At 34.2% G+C, this 17,044-nt stretch overlaps 1 protein-coding gene across 7 annotated transcripts in view; it reads right to left on the bottom strand.

Annotated features, from left to right (window-relative positions):
- Positions 1 to 358: 358 nt before the first annotated feature.
- Positions 359 to 17,044, bottom strand: part of LOC121427258 (titin homolog) — a 53,751-nt gene continuing 37,065 nt past the window's right edge. For 5 of the 7 annotated variants that reach the window (XM_041623587.1, XM_041623588.1, XM_041623590.1 and 2 more), the window contains 5 exons: positions 12,406 to 12,724; positions 11,667 to 11,790; positions 11,050 to 11,200; positions 1,868 to 1,978; positions 360 to 839 (listed from right to left, as the gene is read on the bottom strand). In XM_041623587.1, the coding sequence (XP_041479521.1) occupies positions 819 to 839; positions 1,868 to 1,978; positions 11,050 to 11,200; positions 11,667 to 11,790; positions 12,406 to 12,724 (726 nt within the window). In that variant the 3' untranslated portion in view covers positions 360 to 818. Of the gene's footprint in view, positions 840 to 1,867; positions 1,979 to 11,049; positions 11,201 to 11,666; positions 11,791 to 12,405; positions 12,725 to 17,044 lie in introns of all 7 variants that reach the window. The other 2 variants (XM_041623583.1, XM_041623586.1) reach the window with 1 other exon arrangement.

The following is a 17,044-nucleotide window of genomic DNA, read 5'->3' as shown; positions in this document are numbered from 1 at the left end:
AATGGAAGAAAGAATAAGCTGTATAACAACAAAACTAACTAATTGCTGTAGGGCAATAAGATATACATGTATCAGACTGAATAAAGGAAGTAAAAGCTTTGTGCCCTTGATTGATAGCATTGAGTCTCTATTTTTATACTGATTGGAGCCAATATCATCATTTGTTTGCAAAGTGTTTCAAATTGCATCCCTGTACAGTCTCTTTTTCAAGCAACTTTCTGTCACTAACATCTAAAGAATTATATAGTGCATTTAAAAAAGTCAAATCAATCATATTCCTGCTTATGCAATTATATGCAACATACATTATAAATTGAAAAAAAAAATTATCGAAACAAATTTCATACATGTAGTGCCTACTTCATAAGGCATGTTAACAATTAAAGTGCCATAATTTTGTTTGTTCAAAGATTCTATCTTACAGTTCCAGAACCTCATTTATTAGTAACTTAAAATAATGTTCATTGGCTTTCTAGGGATTTTACCGTTTGCATTCTCTATTCTCAATTTTTACCTTTAAAAATAGAGAAATATCCACACGCTGAAAGCGGTTCCCTTGGCAACAAGTAGCATGGAACTTATCAGGGAACCAAGCACATCTTAGATGAGTTGCAGTTTAAATTTTGACATTTTCTTAGATGTGCTTTGTAGAAAGTTTATTTGTCCATAGATTCACAAGGCACTCAGGTTTAGACGTCAAGATTTGGAAGACTCACAGGAAGATGAAATGTAAAGAAATCCTTTGAAAATAACGTAGGTAAATGCTGGGGTTCTCACTTGGTCATTTCCCTGCTACATATATTAAATGTTCTATCAAATCAGTTGCTTTGTGAAAACATCTGGAATAGAATAATAAATAACATAATTAGAGATAAAAAAATACAAAAATATGATACAACATGTCTCACTTACACAAGCTCCCACATAAGAGAAGACAACTTAATAGCTTTGAGGAATCCTCATTTCAAAGAAATGATATAGAGTGTACAGTCAAGCCTACTTGCTGACTATACATTTTAAGAAAAGTACAGCCTCCCCCCCGCACTAAAAAATAAGAATAAACTTGTCCAGTCAAAATAGAGTGCATTTTCAGATTAGTCCTTACATTATTTTGCAACAACAATACTATTTAATGCATTTATTCACATCCACAGATATATGCATCTTAACAAGCACAATACTAAACAAAGATCATTGCCAGCACTTGACGGATTCATTCTGGTATGACACACTAACATTTCAATACAATGGTCTGACCAACTATGGGTATGTTTATGCTTCCATTGCAGGGACAGAATCAGCGTTTTCAAACGTCGATTCAAAACGCTGATCGTAAACATGATTCTGGGAGTGCTGTTTATGCTTACTTTTCAGAGGCGAAATCACGATCTCCAGCTGGCTTCGCAGGAAAGCGAGGTCAAATTGGATGTGCCTTTTTTCGAATTTTTTTTCCCGAGTGTTGTTATTACGTGAAGATAACATGGAGCAATGCGACTGTATATGCACGCGAATTTTCATCTCACCGGAAGCATGTACCAAATGACGTCATGTTAACACGTTTACGATCGTGGTTCTGTTTATACTTCCCCAGAAAGCCTGATTCTGGTCAAACAACATTTACAAACGCATCTTTTTTTTAGTTTACGATCGGCGATTTGAAACAGCGTTTAAATGAAAGTAAGCATGGACGCAACCATGTTTTGGACTAATCTCGTTTGAAAACGCTGATTCTGGCCTGAAAAGTGGAAGCATAAACACGGCCTTTGGCATCAAGTCTACCCTGGCTGTATACCCCACTAACCCCATCTTACTGGATCGACTTGAGGGGTCTAAAAAATAGTCAATTATGAAATAGAAGACACATTACCTTCATTCTATCTGATACCGTTCCTTTGCTAACATTTTCTCTTCCTGGCGAGGATGATCTCACCGATGCTTTCTTAGTGAAGGGCGAGGATTCACTTGCATCATTTTCATTCTGTTTCAAAACAAAGCAAAAATCATAGTGAAGTTTATTTTCATCTATTCATGCACACTCTTGACTATTTTTTTTCATGTTAGTAAATTACTTTTTTTTCTTGCTTGAAGACACAGTAAGGATTTTATTGCATGAATCATCTTATAGAGGCATAACACAACTCTTTCTCTCAGCCCCATTGACCCACATTCTGAAGTACAGTTTAAGCAATGGTCTATCTCCGTTTTAAAATTATGGGATGCAAGAAATGTCAAAATTACATTTACATTTTATACGTTTATACGTTTTTTACGTTTCATATCTTGACAATGCTCTAGTCTCATATTTTATGATGAAGAGAACTGTGTAGGTAATTATTCCCATTCAGTTATGAATGATTTGAGCGTTAAAGAGGTACTTTGGGCTGAAAATTATTACATCTGAAAAAGAGAATAAAATTCACTGAGCAAAATTCTGAAAGTTTCTACAAAATCTGATGACAAGTAACAAATATTTTATTTTAACTTTGGTTTATAGTTGTGGTTAAACTATGGAAAGCCAATTTGTGACATAAATCTCCAACAATACAGGTTCAAAATATCAGCTTATTACTGTCTGGGAAAGATTAATAAGATAACTGTCTTCACCATTAATGAACTATGGAAGAGAAAAGCAAACACAAGAAATATGCAATGAAAGAATTTTTCTTGGAATTTTTGGCTAAACCCAACTTTAGAATACGGGCCACTGAATTCTAAAGCTTTGCATCAACTATTGACAGCAGTTATAAACATGCCATTATGAATATTCATTAGGTGCTCATAAAATATTCATGACCACATGTATAGAACTCTTTCATTGAAATAATGAAAATCTTTAAAATGACATAACTCTGTAATTCCTTGTCCGATTTGGTGAAATTTTCATTGTTTCGCTTATCTGATTTTTCTTTACCTATTCAAAGCATATTTTCAGCCTGAAGTACCCCTCTAAAAGAGCTGACAAATCGAACCTGAACTGTCAGAGATACAAGTGAACATTGGCTTACCAAAGTAAACCACAACTTTATACCAGAGTTTTATTAAAACCCTCAGATCATATCACTTTGGGTCTTATCATTTTCTACAATCTAAAAAGGGTGCTGCATCATCACTAAACATTCAATCACAAAAATTATCAAACTAAAAAAAATAGAAATGAAAGAGTTTCATTTTGACATTAAAGATGAGTTATCAAATGAATTTTTTAAGGGCTACAAGTAGAACAATGATTATAATTTTTGTAGTGGATAGCTTATATAAATCTATTCCTACATGTATACGGCTTAAGAATATTTTTTTTCAATGAATTACATCATTCACATGGCACTATAAAATACATCAGAGGTTGCTATGAACTTCTTTATTGTTCAGGCATCAATGAAGAGAAACTTCTACTATTAGACATTGCGATTCAAAGACAGACCTGTACTGAATCAATATCAATTACCAAATTTCATCAGAACTGAATGAAGCACCTTTTGAAATTGAGATAAATTAATTTGACAATGTGAGTTTGAACTACTTTTATTGAAATTTATTTGGATTGCACCTGTACTAGTGAGGTGTCCCCAGTCTGTAAACGGTGAGAGAAGTTTGGTAATAAAAATATTAGCTGCATAATGCATTCCAAAACAGCTGGTTTCAATGCATGTTTCTGATTAGGAACGTTCATCTGAAAGCTTGCGATTAAAAAAATTAATCCAAAGATGATCTTGTTTACAGTTTGAGTTGATTACTTCATTGCGAGATAATATGAAAGAATATACAAAAAAACAAAGCATAAATTGTGCGAAAAGATGTGATCTAATATACATATGTACATGTCAAACCTACTATATAAAATGTCTTAATAAAAAAATATGAATCTATGATTCTTTTTTTATTTCTGTTAAAAAGCAAAGCACGAGTGAGATAATAAGAGATATGATAACAATTTTTAGGACCAAATTCCAGTTTATAGAATGTAGCTTTCTGACATGAACACAACATGTAGAAGATAAATATTCCAGAGGCATTATCAGGAAAAATCATACTATTATGTAGAGGGGAAAATGAAATTGTTCAATTATCACATTATACCTTCCACATTGGATAAATGCCGTTATTATTTTCTAAAAAAAGTGGATAAATGGTCAGTGCACTAGTGTAAGATTTGAATATTGAAATCAAGAGTTGAATACAGGGATGTTTATCAAACATGATATATCAGGCTTTGATGATGAAAATAGTAGTAGAAAATAGATAGTACAACAAGCTTTTTACACACTTTATTCTTTTGATTCCATGGCTCAATTACTAATTGGCTACCAGTCTGTGTTTTGAACACAGCTGGCATGCAACAAGGATCTTGATTGGTCATTGATATTTCAGCAAAACATCTTTCAAGATATCAGTATCGCACATTGAACTATAAACATTTACTTTCAAATATTTCATTTTGTATGCATGTATGTATATAAGCATGCCTAGAACAACATTTAGAAGAGGGTGGGGGAGGGGAGGAGGGAAAGAGAGTAGGCTTAATAAAAAAAAGTATTTAAATCAGTTGTTGAACACATGTATAATTCGCATGGGATGTTTATCAAACATGATAAATCAGGCTTTGATGCCTGGGGGGGGGGCACTCAGTATATAATGCATATTGGGTATGTGCCGCGGAGGGGACCCCCATTTTTACAGTCAAATTTCCGTTCCAAGGCATAGCATTTTTGTCTTATTGAGAAAAAGAACAAAAAAAGCCGCTCCAAGGCATAGCATTTTCTTCTTATCGAGAAAAAAGAAGAAAGAAATCCGCTCCAAAGCTTTGCATATTTTTCGTTACGCTGTTCCGATCGCATTGATCTGCTACAATGAGCCGCAATTTTGGTGAAAAGCGGCCGCAGAGCTCACCCGGCGGAGGCCGCGCTAGCTGCATGACGATCATAGGGATGCATATACGCGCTCACACGCTGGCGATCCGTTCCAAGGACCCCCGTTTTCACAAACATTTGTCGTTCCGAAGCCCGTTCCGAGGACCCTCTTTTTACAATAAGCCCGCTCCGAGGCCCCCGTTTTTTGTCTCGCCTGCGGCACACCCCCACCATTTTTTGGTCGAGTGCCCCCCCGGGCTTTGATGTTGAAAATAGGATTGCTTAGATAGTACAACAAGCTTTTTACACACTTTATTCTTTTGATTCCAGGGCTCAATTACACAGAGGTTTATGAAGCCTTGTAAAAGTGGAAGAACATCCCTGATTTGCTACCTGTCTGTGTTTTGAACACAACTGACATGCAACAAGGATCTTGATTTCAGCAAAACATCTTTCAAGATATCAGCACATTTCTATAAACATTTACTTTAAAATACTTTATTTTGTATGCATGTATGTATATAAGCGTGCCCAGAACAACATTTAGAAGAGGGCGGGGAGGGGAGGAGGGAAAGAGAGAAGGCTAAATAAAAAAAAATATTGAAATCAATAGGATTGCTTATATGTAGATAGTACAAAGAGCTTTTCAAACACTTTATTCTTTTCATTCCAGGGCTCATTTACACAGAGGTTAATGAAAGTTTGTACATGTACGTGAAAGAATGTCCGATTGGCTACTAGTCTATGTTTTGAACAAAATTGACATATGCAACAAGGATCTTGATTGGTCATTGACATTTCAGTAAAACATCTTTACCGAAGTAAATCATAACTTTAGACCAGAATTTTATTAAAACCCTCAGATCATATCATTTTGGGTCTTATCATTTTCTACAATCTAAAAAGGGTGTTGCATCATCACTAAACATACAATCACAACAATTATCAAATTGAAAAAAAAATAGGAATGAAAGAGTTTCATTTTGACATTTAAGATGAGTAATCAAATGAATTTTTTTAAGGGCTACATGTAGAACAATGATTATAATTTTTGTAGTGGATAGCTTATAATATAAATCTATTCCTACATGTATACGGCTTAAGATGGAATATTTTTTTCAATGAATTACATCATTCACATGGCACTATAAAATACATCAGAGGTTGCTACGAACTTCTTTATTGTTCAGGCACCAATGAAGAGAAACTTCTACTATTAGACATGGCGATTCAAAGACAGACCTGTACTGAATCAATATTACCAAATTTCCATCAGAATTGAATGAAGCACCTTTTGAAATTGAGATGAATTAATTTCACAATGTGGTTTGAACTACTTTTATTGAAATTTATTTGGATTGCACCTGTACTAGTAAGGTGTTCCCTGTCTGTAAACAGTGAGAGAGGTTTGGTAATAAAAATATTAGCTGCATAATGCATTCGAAAACAGCTGGTTTCAATGCATGTTTCTGATTAGGAACGTTCATCTGAAAGCTTGTGATTAAAAAAATTAATCCAAAGATGATCTTGTTTACAGTTTGAGTTGATTACTTCATTGCGAGATAATATGAAAGAATATACAAAAAACAAATCATAAATTGTGTGAAAAGATGTGATCTAATATACATATGTACATGTCAAACCTACTATATAAAATGTCTTAATAAAAAAATATGAATCTATGATTCTTTTTTTAGTTCTGTTGAAAAGCAAAGCACGAGTGAGATAATAAGAGATATGATAACAATTTTTAGGACCAAATTCCAGTTTATAGAATGTAGCTTTCTGACATGAACACAACATGTAGAAGATAAATATTCCAGAGGCATTATCAGGAAAAATCATACTATTATGTAGAGGGGAAAATGAAATTGTTCAATTATCACATTATACCTTCCACATTGGATAAATGCCGTTATTATTTTCTAAAAAAAGTGGATAAATGGTCAGTGCACTAGTGTAAGATTTGAATATTGAAATCAAGAGTTGAATACAGGGATGTTTATCAAACATGATATATCAGGCTTTGATGATGAAAATAGTAGTAGAAAATAGATAGTACAACAAGCTTTTTACACACTTTATTCTTTTGATTCCATGGCTCAATTACTAATTGGCTACCAGTCTGTGTTTTGAACACAGCTGGCATGCAACAAGGATCTTGATTGGTCATTGATATTTCAGCAAAACATCTTTCAAGATATCAGTATCGCACATTGAACTATAAACATTTACTTTCAAATATTTCATTTTGTATGCATGTATGTATATAAGCATGCCTAGAACAACATTTAGAAGAGGGTGGGCGAGGGGAGGAGGGAAAGAGAGTAGGCTTAATAAAAAAAAGTATTTAAATCAGTTGTTGAACACATGTATAATTCGCATGGGATGTTTATCAAACATGATAAATCAGGCTTTGATGACTGGGGGGGGGGCACTCAGTATATAATGCATATTGGGTATGTGCCGCGGAGGGGACCCCCATTTTTACAGTCAAATTTCCGTTCCAAGGCATAGCATTTTTGTCTTATTGAGAAAAAGAACAAAAAAAGCCGCTCCAAGGCATAGCATTTTCTTCTTATCGAGAAAAAAGAAGAAAGAAATCCGCTCCAAAGCTTTGCATATTTTTCGTTACGCTGTTCCGATCGCATTGATCTGCTACAATGATCCGCAATTTTGGTGAAAAGCGGCCGCAGAGCTCACCCGGCGGAGGCCGCGCTAGCTGCATGACGATCATAGGGATGCATATACGCGCTCACACGCTGGCGATCCGTTCCAAGGACCCCCGTTTTCACAAACATTTGTCGTTCCGAAGCCCGTTCCGAGGACCCTCTTTTTACAATAAGCCCGCTCCGAGGCCCCCGTTTTTTGTCTCGCCTGCGGCACACCCCCACCATTTTTTGGTCGAGTGCCCCCCCGGGCTTTGATGTTGAAAATAGGATTGCTTAGATAGTACAACAAGCTTTTTACACACTTTATTCTTTTGATTCCAGGGCTCAATTACACAGAGGTTTATGAAGCCTTGTAAAAGTGGAAGAACATCCCTGATTTGCTACCTGTCTGTGTTTTGAACACAACTGACATGCAACAAGGATCTTGATTTCAGCAAAACATCTTTCAAGATATCAGCACATTTCTATAAACATTTACTTTAAAATACTTTATTTTGTATGCATGTATGTATATAAGCGTGCCCAGAACAACATTTAGAAGAGGGCGGGGAGGGGAGGAGGGAAAGAGAGAAGGCTAAATAAAAAAAAATATTGAAATCAATAGGATTGCTTATATGTAGATAGTACAAAGAGCTTTTCAAACACTTTATTCTTTTCATTCCAGGGCTCATTTACACAGAGGTTAATGAAAGTTTGTACATGTACGTGAAAGAATGTCCGATTGGCTACTAGTCTATGTTTTGAACAAAATTGACATATGCAACAAGGATCTTGATTGGTCATTGACATTTCAGTAAAACATCTTTACCGAAGTAAATCATAACTTTAGACCAGAATTTTATTAAAACCCTCAGATCATATCATTTTGGGTCTTATCATTTTCTACAATCTAAAAAGGGTGTTGCATCATCACTAAACATACAATCACAACAATTATCAAATTGAAAAAAAAATAGGAATGAAAGAGTTTCATTTTGACATTTAAGATGAGTAATCAAATGAATTTTTTTAAGGGCTACATGTAGAACAATGATTATAATTTTTGTAGTGGATAGCTTATAATATAAATCTATTCCTACATGTATACGGCTTAAGATGGAATATTTTTTTCAATGAATTACATCATTCACATGGCACTATAAAATACATCAGAGGTTGCTACGAACTTCTTTATTGTTCAGGCACCAATGAAGAGAAACTTCTACTATTAGACATTGTGATTCAAAGACAGACCTGTACTGAATCAATATCAATTACCAAATTTCATCAGAACTGAATGAAGCAACTTTTGAAATTGAGATAAATTAATTTGACAATGTGAGTTTGAACTACTTTTAATGAAATTTATTTGGATTGCACCTGTACTAGTGAGGTGTACCCAGTCTGTAAACAGTGAGAGAGGTTTGGTAATAAAAATATTAGCTGCATAATGCATTCCAAAACAGCTGGTTTCAATGCATGTTTCTGATTAGGAACGTTCATCTGAAAGCTTGTGATTAAAAAAATTAATCCAAAGATGATCTTGTTTACAGTTTGAGTTGATTACTTCATTGCGAGATAACATGAAAGAATATACAAAAAAATACAAAGCATAAATTGCATGAAAAGATGTGATCTAATATACACATGTACATGTCAAACCTACTATCAAAACGTCTGATTAAAAAAATATCAATCTATGATGTTTTTTTTCTTTCTATTTTTATTTCTGTTAAAAAGCAAAGCACGAGTGAGATAATAAGAGATATGAAAACAATTTTTAAGACCAAATTCCAGTTTATAGAATGTAGCTTTCTGTCATGAACACAACATGTATAAATATATATGAGGCAAAATCATACTATTACGCAGAGGGGGAAATGAAACTGTTCAACTATCAAATTCTACCTTCCACATTATTAATTATTTTTTAAAAAGTGGATAAATGGTCAGTGCACTAGCCTAAGATTTGAATATTGAAATCAAGAGTTGAATACAGGGATGTTTATCAAACATGATATATCAGGCTTTGATGTTGAAAATAGGATTGCTTAGATAGTACAAGCTTTTTACACACTTTATTCTTTTGATTCCAGGGCTCAATTACACAGAGGTTTATGAAGCTTTGTAAAAGTGGAAGAACACCACTAATCGGCTACCAGTCTGTGTTTTGAACACAACTAGCATGCAACAAGGATCTTGATTGGTCATTGACATTTCAGCAAAACATCTTTCAAGATATCAGTATTGCACATTTCTATGAACATTTACTTGCATATATTTTATTTTGTATGCATGTATGTATATAAGCGTGCCCAGAACAACATTTAGAAGAGGGCGGGGAGGAGGGGGGTGGGGGGGGGGGTTAGCGGGGAAAGAGAGTAGGCTTAATAAAAAAAATACATTGAAATCAATAGGACTGCTTACATGTAGATAGTACAAAGAGCTTTTCAAACACTTTATTCTTTTCATTCCAGGGCTCATTTACACAGAGGTTAATGAAAGTTTGTAAATGTGAAAGAATGCCCGATTGGCTACCAGTCTGTGTTTTGAACAAAATTGACATGCAACAAGGATCTTGATTGGTCATTGACATTTTAGCAAAACATCTTTCAAGATATCAGTGCTGCACATTTTTATGAGGATTTACTTTCAAATATTTTATTTTTTATGCATGTATGTATATAAGCATGCTAAAAACAACATTTAGAAAGGGGGGAGAAGGGGTGGAGGGGAGGGGGAAAGATAAATATCAAATAAAAAAAAAACTTGTAAGGGAGTATCATCATACAAATAGGATGCAGTGATATACTTTTAACATCAATCAAAGAACAAGATCTACTGTAACAGCATTCGCGGACAAACAAGAGCGAAGAAAGTTAGAAAAAGGGGTATATGACAACAAAAATAGAAAAAAAAACAGGTCTTGAAAGTAATATCAAAGAAAGGTTTGAATCGTAACAACACTTGCACAATGCTTCTACAAGCTTTGAAAAAATCAACAACTCACCTCTGATGAGGAATCACTCTATAAAGATATTACAAAACAAAATCAATAAAGCCAATTCTTAGACTAAAATCAGATCGAATGAACATCATTAAATCGTTGATACAATTTTAATCGTCAAAGTATACACTTCGGAGCACTGATAATCAAGGCTTTGTGACGGACGGACGACAGACAGATGACATTTGGATCCCTTAGTCTCCCCTTCACCTCTGGTGGGCGAGACAAGAAATGGAGATACATGTAGCAAGAGACATGGACAGAGAAAGCGAGAGATTAAGGCAGGTTGGGAAAGGGGAGTGAGAAACCAATGGTAAATACAAGGGAAACTATAGGAGAAAATATAGAAAGGAAGGAAGGAAGGAAGGAAAGAAGGAAGAAAGAAAGAAAGAAAGAAGAAAAAAGAAATAAAGAAAGAAAGAAAGAAAGAAGAAAGAAAGAAAGAAAGAAAGAAAGAAAGAAAGAGAGAGAGAGAGAGAGAGACAGATGAGATAGAAAGAGAGAGAGAGAGAAAGAGAGATGGAAATAAGAAACACAAACTTACTGCATCTTTCCTCTTCCCAGTAGCATCATCAATTTCCGCAGAGATTTTGACATGTTTCTTGTTAAGCTCTCGTAAATCTTTCTGCATGACATCTATATCTTTCTGTATCTTCTCTTTCTCAATTGCATCTGAAGATGACATCTTCTTAGCCCTGTAAGGAAACATATGCACTCATAATGATAATGATTGTTACAAACAGCATAGAGAGGACATGGTCCACTGGAACCAATTGCTAGGTTCAAATCATAATATAATAAGACCATAAACATGCAAATCTATAAAAATCTAAAGAAAGCACCACCGTTTATGACTACCAATAAAAATGTGATAAAAAAGCTTTTAAGATTATTCAAACAAACACAAGGACTGAAATAATGTATTGATGCTTCTAAACCCTGCGCTGGATTGGCGATCTTTCACAGCCTATAATACGTAGGCAGAACTGTTTGATTTTGCTATTTATTTTGAAATTTAGATCCTTGCCATACATCCTTTTCTTGCCCCCCAAAACTGCACTTATCTCTCAATATACCTGTGGTATTTCAGCCCTAATGGATTTGCAAGTATTATTTGATACCAGAAATTGACATGTTAAGAGTGTTGTTTTTCAGGCTTACCTCAGGTCTGCTATCTTTGTCTTAAGTTCTTTCTGCTGCGTCTCCAATTCCTTTCTATCCTGCATCAATTTATCCTTCAATAATAGGTGGCTCATGCTAGAATCCTTGAATTTATTCACTGGGGCTGTACAAAAAAAATACATTTTTTGTAAGATTCATATCTACACTGTATTACCTGTGAGATCAAAACACACAGTAAGTCACAGGATAAGATTTGTAAATACCAGATCCAGATGTGGTAACAATATCAACATGAATTTGAACTGAATCCCAGGCATGGAATGACTAATATAAATGAAAAAAAAATGTCCCAAATGGTTCAGGTAGTAAATGCAAAGTTGTTGTTAAGAAAATACCAAAATAAGTATAATATCTGACAAGTGACGGGTCACTTTTTGCTAGCAAAGTTAATTCACATAATCCCAACATGATTAAATAAATTCAATTTTCATTGTACTTGCTCTTCAGCTTGTAATCCTTGATTCACAAATGTATCTTAATGGAAACAATAAAAAACAAAAGAAATAGTGAGTGAGGGACATCACTGACTCTCTATCACCAAATTGTGCATACAACTGTTTTGTGAAAATTAAGCGAAATGTCATACCTTTCTTATTTTACATTTGATTTTGATGAAATTTTCAGCATAATGCTTGTTTGATTTTTCTCTATTGATTCAAATCAACATTTTCTGGTGTGGACGTGACGTTTAAATATGATAAAATAGGATAGAACCTACCTGATGGTTTCCTCTGAAGAGCTGGGGATGGTTTCTTGACTTCTATCTTCTCCGGTGTCTCAAGAGTTGATGGAATAGGTGGAGTTGACACTGGAGTTGATGGAGTTGTTGGAGTAGACGGTACCTCCTCCACTTCTTCCTTCTCTTTCTTCTTCTTTTTCTCCTTCTTCTCTTTCTCCTTCTTCTCTTTCTCTTTCTTCTCTTTCTTTTCCCTTTTCTCCCTCTGTTTCCTCTCCTTCTCTGTCTCTTTCTTCTCCCCAGGAACAGGTTCCGTTGGACTAATCACCTCCTTTTCCTTGTCCTTCTTGACTTTGAAATTCTGATAAAGGAATCAAGGACATGAAATAGTAAAATGAGATACAGCTCAATCTACTCTCAAACACATTATTATTATGAATATCTATACATTTTCTCAAAGAACGTAGTAATCAAAATTCAGATTTCAATCTAATTTTTACTGGTCAGGTGAATGACCAGTGAAATGACCTAGAATTCAACCCTGAAGACTTGATTTTGACTAGTCATTACGACAAATCTGCCCCGATTTCTATTCCCTGTACTTTGTAATGTACGGTTTGATATGTTAGCTAACCTTTGGCAAGGTCTTGAAAAGGAACCAATTCTTTCAAAAGATATGTAGTCTATCTTTCTTTCAATATGTTCATACTATATACATTCCCTTTCAAAATCATGGTTGACATTTAAAATTTCCATTAATCATATACAAGTATTTTTAATTATCAACAATGAAGCATTATCATCTGCACTTACCCCAGAACCAGAAAAGTACTGGCATTATAAGTGCAGCAATTCTAAGTTTCATTAACTTTCCAATAATTATATTAACTTTATAAAACAAATGAACAATCACATTTTGTTTTGTTCTTCTGTTTGTAAGGTGCATTTATGTCACATTTTCTTTCTTGTATTAGTGCACTCAATCATTTAATTTCAATTGCCATTGCTACTATAAAAATCATGATAATTTACACATTAGTTCATATTATGTCATCATTACACTCAATATTTAGCACTGATAAGGAATGTTAGACTTTCAAATATATGATACAACATACAAGTGATTGTTTTATTCATGCAATGTTGAAGAATAAAAATAAAAAGCTTAATGAAATGTTAGTGATTTGCATTAAAAGAAGAATATTAGCATAAAATAAGCTTTGATCAAAAAATCAAAATTTCATGCTAAAACAACGGCCTATATTCTGAACTCTTGTTTTAACTTAAACACAGATCTAAATTTGGGGTTAAAATTTAACCATGGACAGCAAAACGTGACTCCTATTAATGTAGAGATAATTTGAAAATCTAAAATTAACAACTTTCTGGGGAATTTTCACGTTTTTGCTCCACTGGTACTGAAACCGTTTTGATTATAAGGAGGCCAGTAAAACATACAAGTTATACATTTTGAAATATTGGACATTTTCTGTTTTCCAAAACTTTGGCACAGACATTGTTCATCAAAATTTCAGAATACATGCAGAAGATTTTAAATCAGAATTACAAAACACATGGGATATTACTGAATGAATTAATATTGAAAGATCATGCCACGAAATATATGAACATTAGATGGCAGTCGCGAGGGTCTGCATCACAAAGATTTGGAATCAATTACACATTACCAAAGAACAACAATTTTCTTCATCGTCATTTTGTGATTGATGTCAAACCTTCGTCTATCGGGACCCATAATATGACAAAGGAATAATGCAATATACATAAAAGGTTAAATTGATGGATTAATACAAACATGTGACAGGATAACAGTAAACACAACATAATATCATGTGAAAGCAGCAATGGGATACATAATCAATCACAACAACAGCTTTGTTTGAATACAAATGTCAATATGATTCATCAAACGTGATGAATGATATGATTTTTAAAATTGGTTTGGAAATTTCAAGAGAGTAAATGACAAGAACAAGATACCAGGTTAATACAAAATTATAGAGCGGCAGGAAAAAAGACAATTGTAAGAGATAAATAAGAAGAGATAGCACTGTTGTATTCACTATAAAGAAGAGTATGTAACATAATTCGTCGTGATATAGGTCATAATCCAAACAGCTCCAAAATCTTTTATTTGTACCGTTCTATTTCTTTTTTCTCCCAAACCTCCCCTCCCCCTCTCCCTCTCCGTTCTCAGTTTCTTCTTATACTCAGATTGGGTGATTTCAAGTTCAGTGTTGACCTTTTGGTGTTGGTGTTAGGTCAATTTTTAGACGATTATAACGCTGAAAAATAAAATGAAGATAGTTCAGAAAAGCCACTATTTGTTGAGGTGTTAATAATGTGATCTGGATCAGTTTTACAAACTATGAATAAGTTTTGGAGCCAGGGGAAGCAATCCAAATTTCAACACTAACACCAACACCAAGGCCAACACCGGACTTGAAATCACCCATTCCCACATATCTCCCCCCTCTCTTCCAAGCATCTTATTGCACTCATCACATTTACCAATGTTCCACAGAACAGCGCCACCTCAACTCTTCAACTATTTGAATCTGGCCAGGTTCCTTAACCACAATGCAACATATTTAGCAGTGCCGAGGTCTACTTGAATGGGACATAGTCATACCACTAACATTGTGGTATTCAGTAGCAAAGCAAGTTTTTTAATATCTCCAAAACATGTTGTTTTCTCTATGACAAATAAAATCATAGGCTACTTAAAAACAAATATCTGTATTTGTAGAAAGGTAAAAACTGTATTGCATTTTAAGACTAAACATTCATAACACATAGTCAATGACAGACAAAAAACAATGTTGGTCATTGTGTGCTCCCTTTAAAACAAACACCAATGAAGCATAACAAACTTCACAGTAAATATTCTGAACTTTAAACTCCCCCCCCTAAAAAAAAAGGAATACACACTCATTTACAATTAATTAATCATTGAGGAAGTGAGCTAAATCAAGCTCCTACAGTCACAATTATCCATGTTTAACCCTGGAATATCAACAAGGACACAAATATTACTTACCTGGCCAAAAGCTGAAGTATTATGAAGGTTAGATATGTTCTACTTGTATTAATGATTTTTGAACCAATAGAGACAATTTGAAAGTAAATGTGGGGTTGATTGCTAAAGCTGAAAAGAACATATATGTATAGAATGTGCGCTTCTTAGACAATATTGACAATAAAAAAATAATATGTGGTATGAGTATATATTCCATATAAGAATTGTCTGCCAGATGTGACCAAACAGTCATTAGGGAGTTTTCGATTTGCACGTCAACTAGTGGACTGCGTCGAAAGTACGTCATAATAGTCTGCTTTGTGTTGATGTTATACAAAGTCAGTCGAGCACATGATTGAAAGACACTGAGCATGTGCAAGCCATTCCTGACACGTCAAAATCATAATGAGGAATGTGGATCTACTCAGATCACGCTCGTTCGAAATGTAGTAAACGAGCAATCAAATCCTTGCCCATTGATGGAAGCCATGTGGTGATTTACTCCAGCGGTTGTGTATACCGTAAAAACAAAGCAGACTATTATGACACACTTTGAAGTTCGTCACAGTGCACTAGTCAACGTGCAAATCAAAAACTTGCTATTGTTGCTTTAAATTTTTTTTGCATTTTGATCAGTAAAGAGAGGGTTTTCACAATTGACAATTTTATGTTATCTCTACATTCTAGTCAAACTTGAATCTTTGTGAAACTCTATCCAGAGCCATGTTAAGCAGTCACTTTTAGCAGAATCAATTCTAAGTAACTTATCCCTACTAATAATACAATTTATATATGTAGAGAAAACAAGGGGATAGAGAAAAGAAAATGTGAAACCATGTGTACATGTGGCAAAGCAGTGAAGCGACTTGTGTGAAGACACCTAATGAATATTTGAAACGGGAAATGGAAGTTTGGGACATAATCACATGAAACAGATTATATGCAATAATACAAATCTTTCATGTCTGGGAAAAGGAGACAGATCGAATGCAAGCATATTAATGAAATAGAAAGATGTAGGTCTGAGTTGTCAATATAAGATTCACAGGGAATATTCAACATCAGGCTAAAAGAATACTAATGCATTTAAAAGGTGATTTGAAATAAGAACTACTGCATTTAGTTGATCTTGCATGGGTAAACAAATTGCATAAGCTTATCTGACATAATGTAGGTAAAACAAATGCAATAAATATCTCTTTCATATAGTCATTTGATTTGCATGAAGAAATTTGTAGTCTAAATATTGCATTTTACGACCTTGCATAAGTCCAATATTTGTATAAGGTTACCTCATACAAGTCAAAACACTATGCAACTTCAATGTGCACAAGGTAAATAATTGCAAAAACAAATTTGTTCAAGTCAAAATTCTGCAGAAGTTGATCTCACAAGAGCAACATATGGATCAGACACACAAATGTATTAGTAAGTAAAAGAATATAAATCTTAGTCCTCACACCAATGTAAATCAGGGAATGTCACATAAGTTGGTATAAGATAATCACAGCACTCATTTTTGTCTTATACCTTCTTTGTATTGGGCTAAGTGAAATTTAGAAAGCAAGGCTGCCTTAAAGTTAGAGCCTTAGAATAGTCTTTTTAACCCGCTGCTTTTTGAATATAAATTTTGTTATAACA

Source organism: Lytechinus variegatus, chromosome 14, assembly GCF_018143015.1.
Source record: "Lytechinus variegatus isolate NC3 chromosome 14, Lvar_3.0, whole genome shotgun sequence".
Taxonomy (NCBI): Eukaryota; Metazoa; Echinodermata; class Echinoidea; order Temnopleuroida; family Toxopneustidae; genus Lytechinus; species Lytechinus variegatus.
The sequence above is the reverse complement of the archived record's forward strand: the minus strand, read 5'-3'. Positions and strand labels throughout refer to the sequence as shown.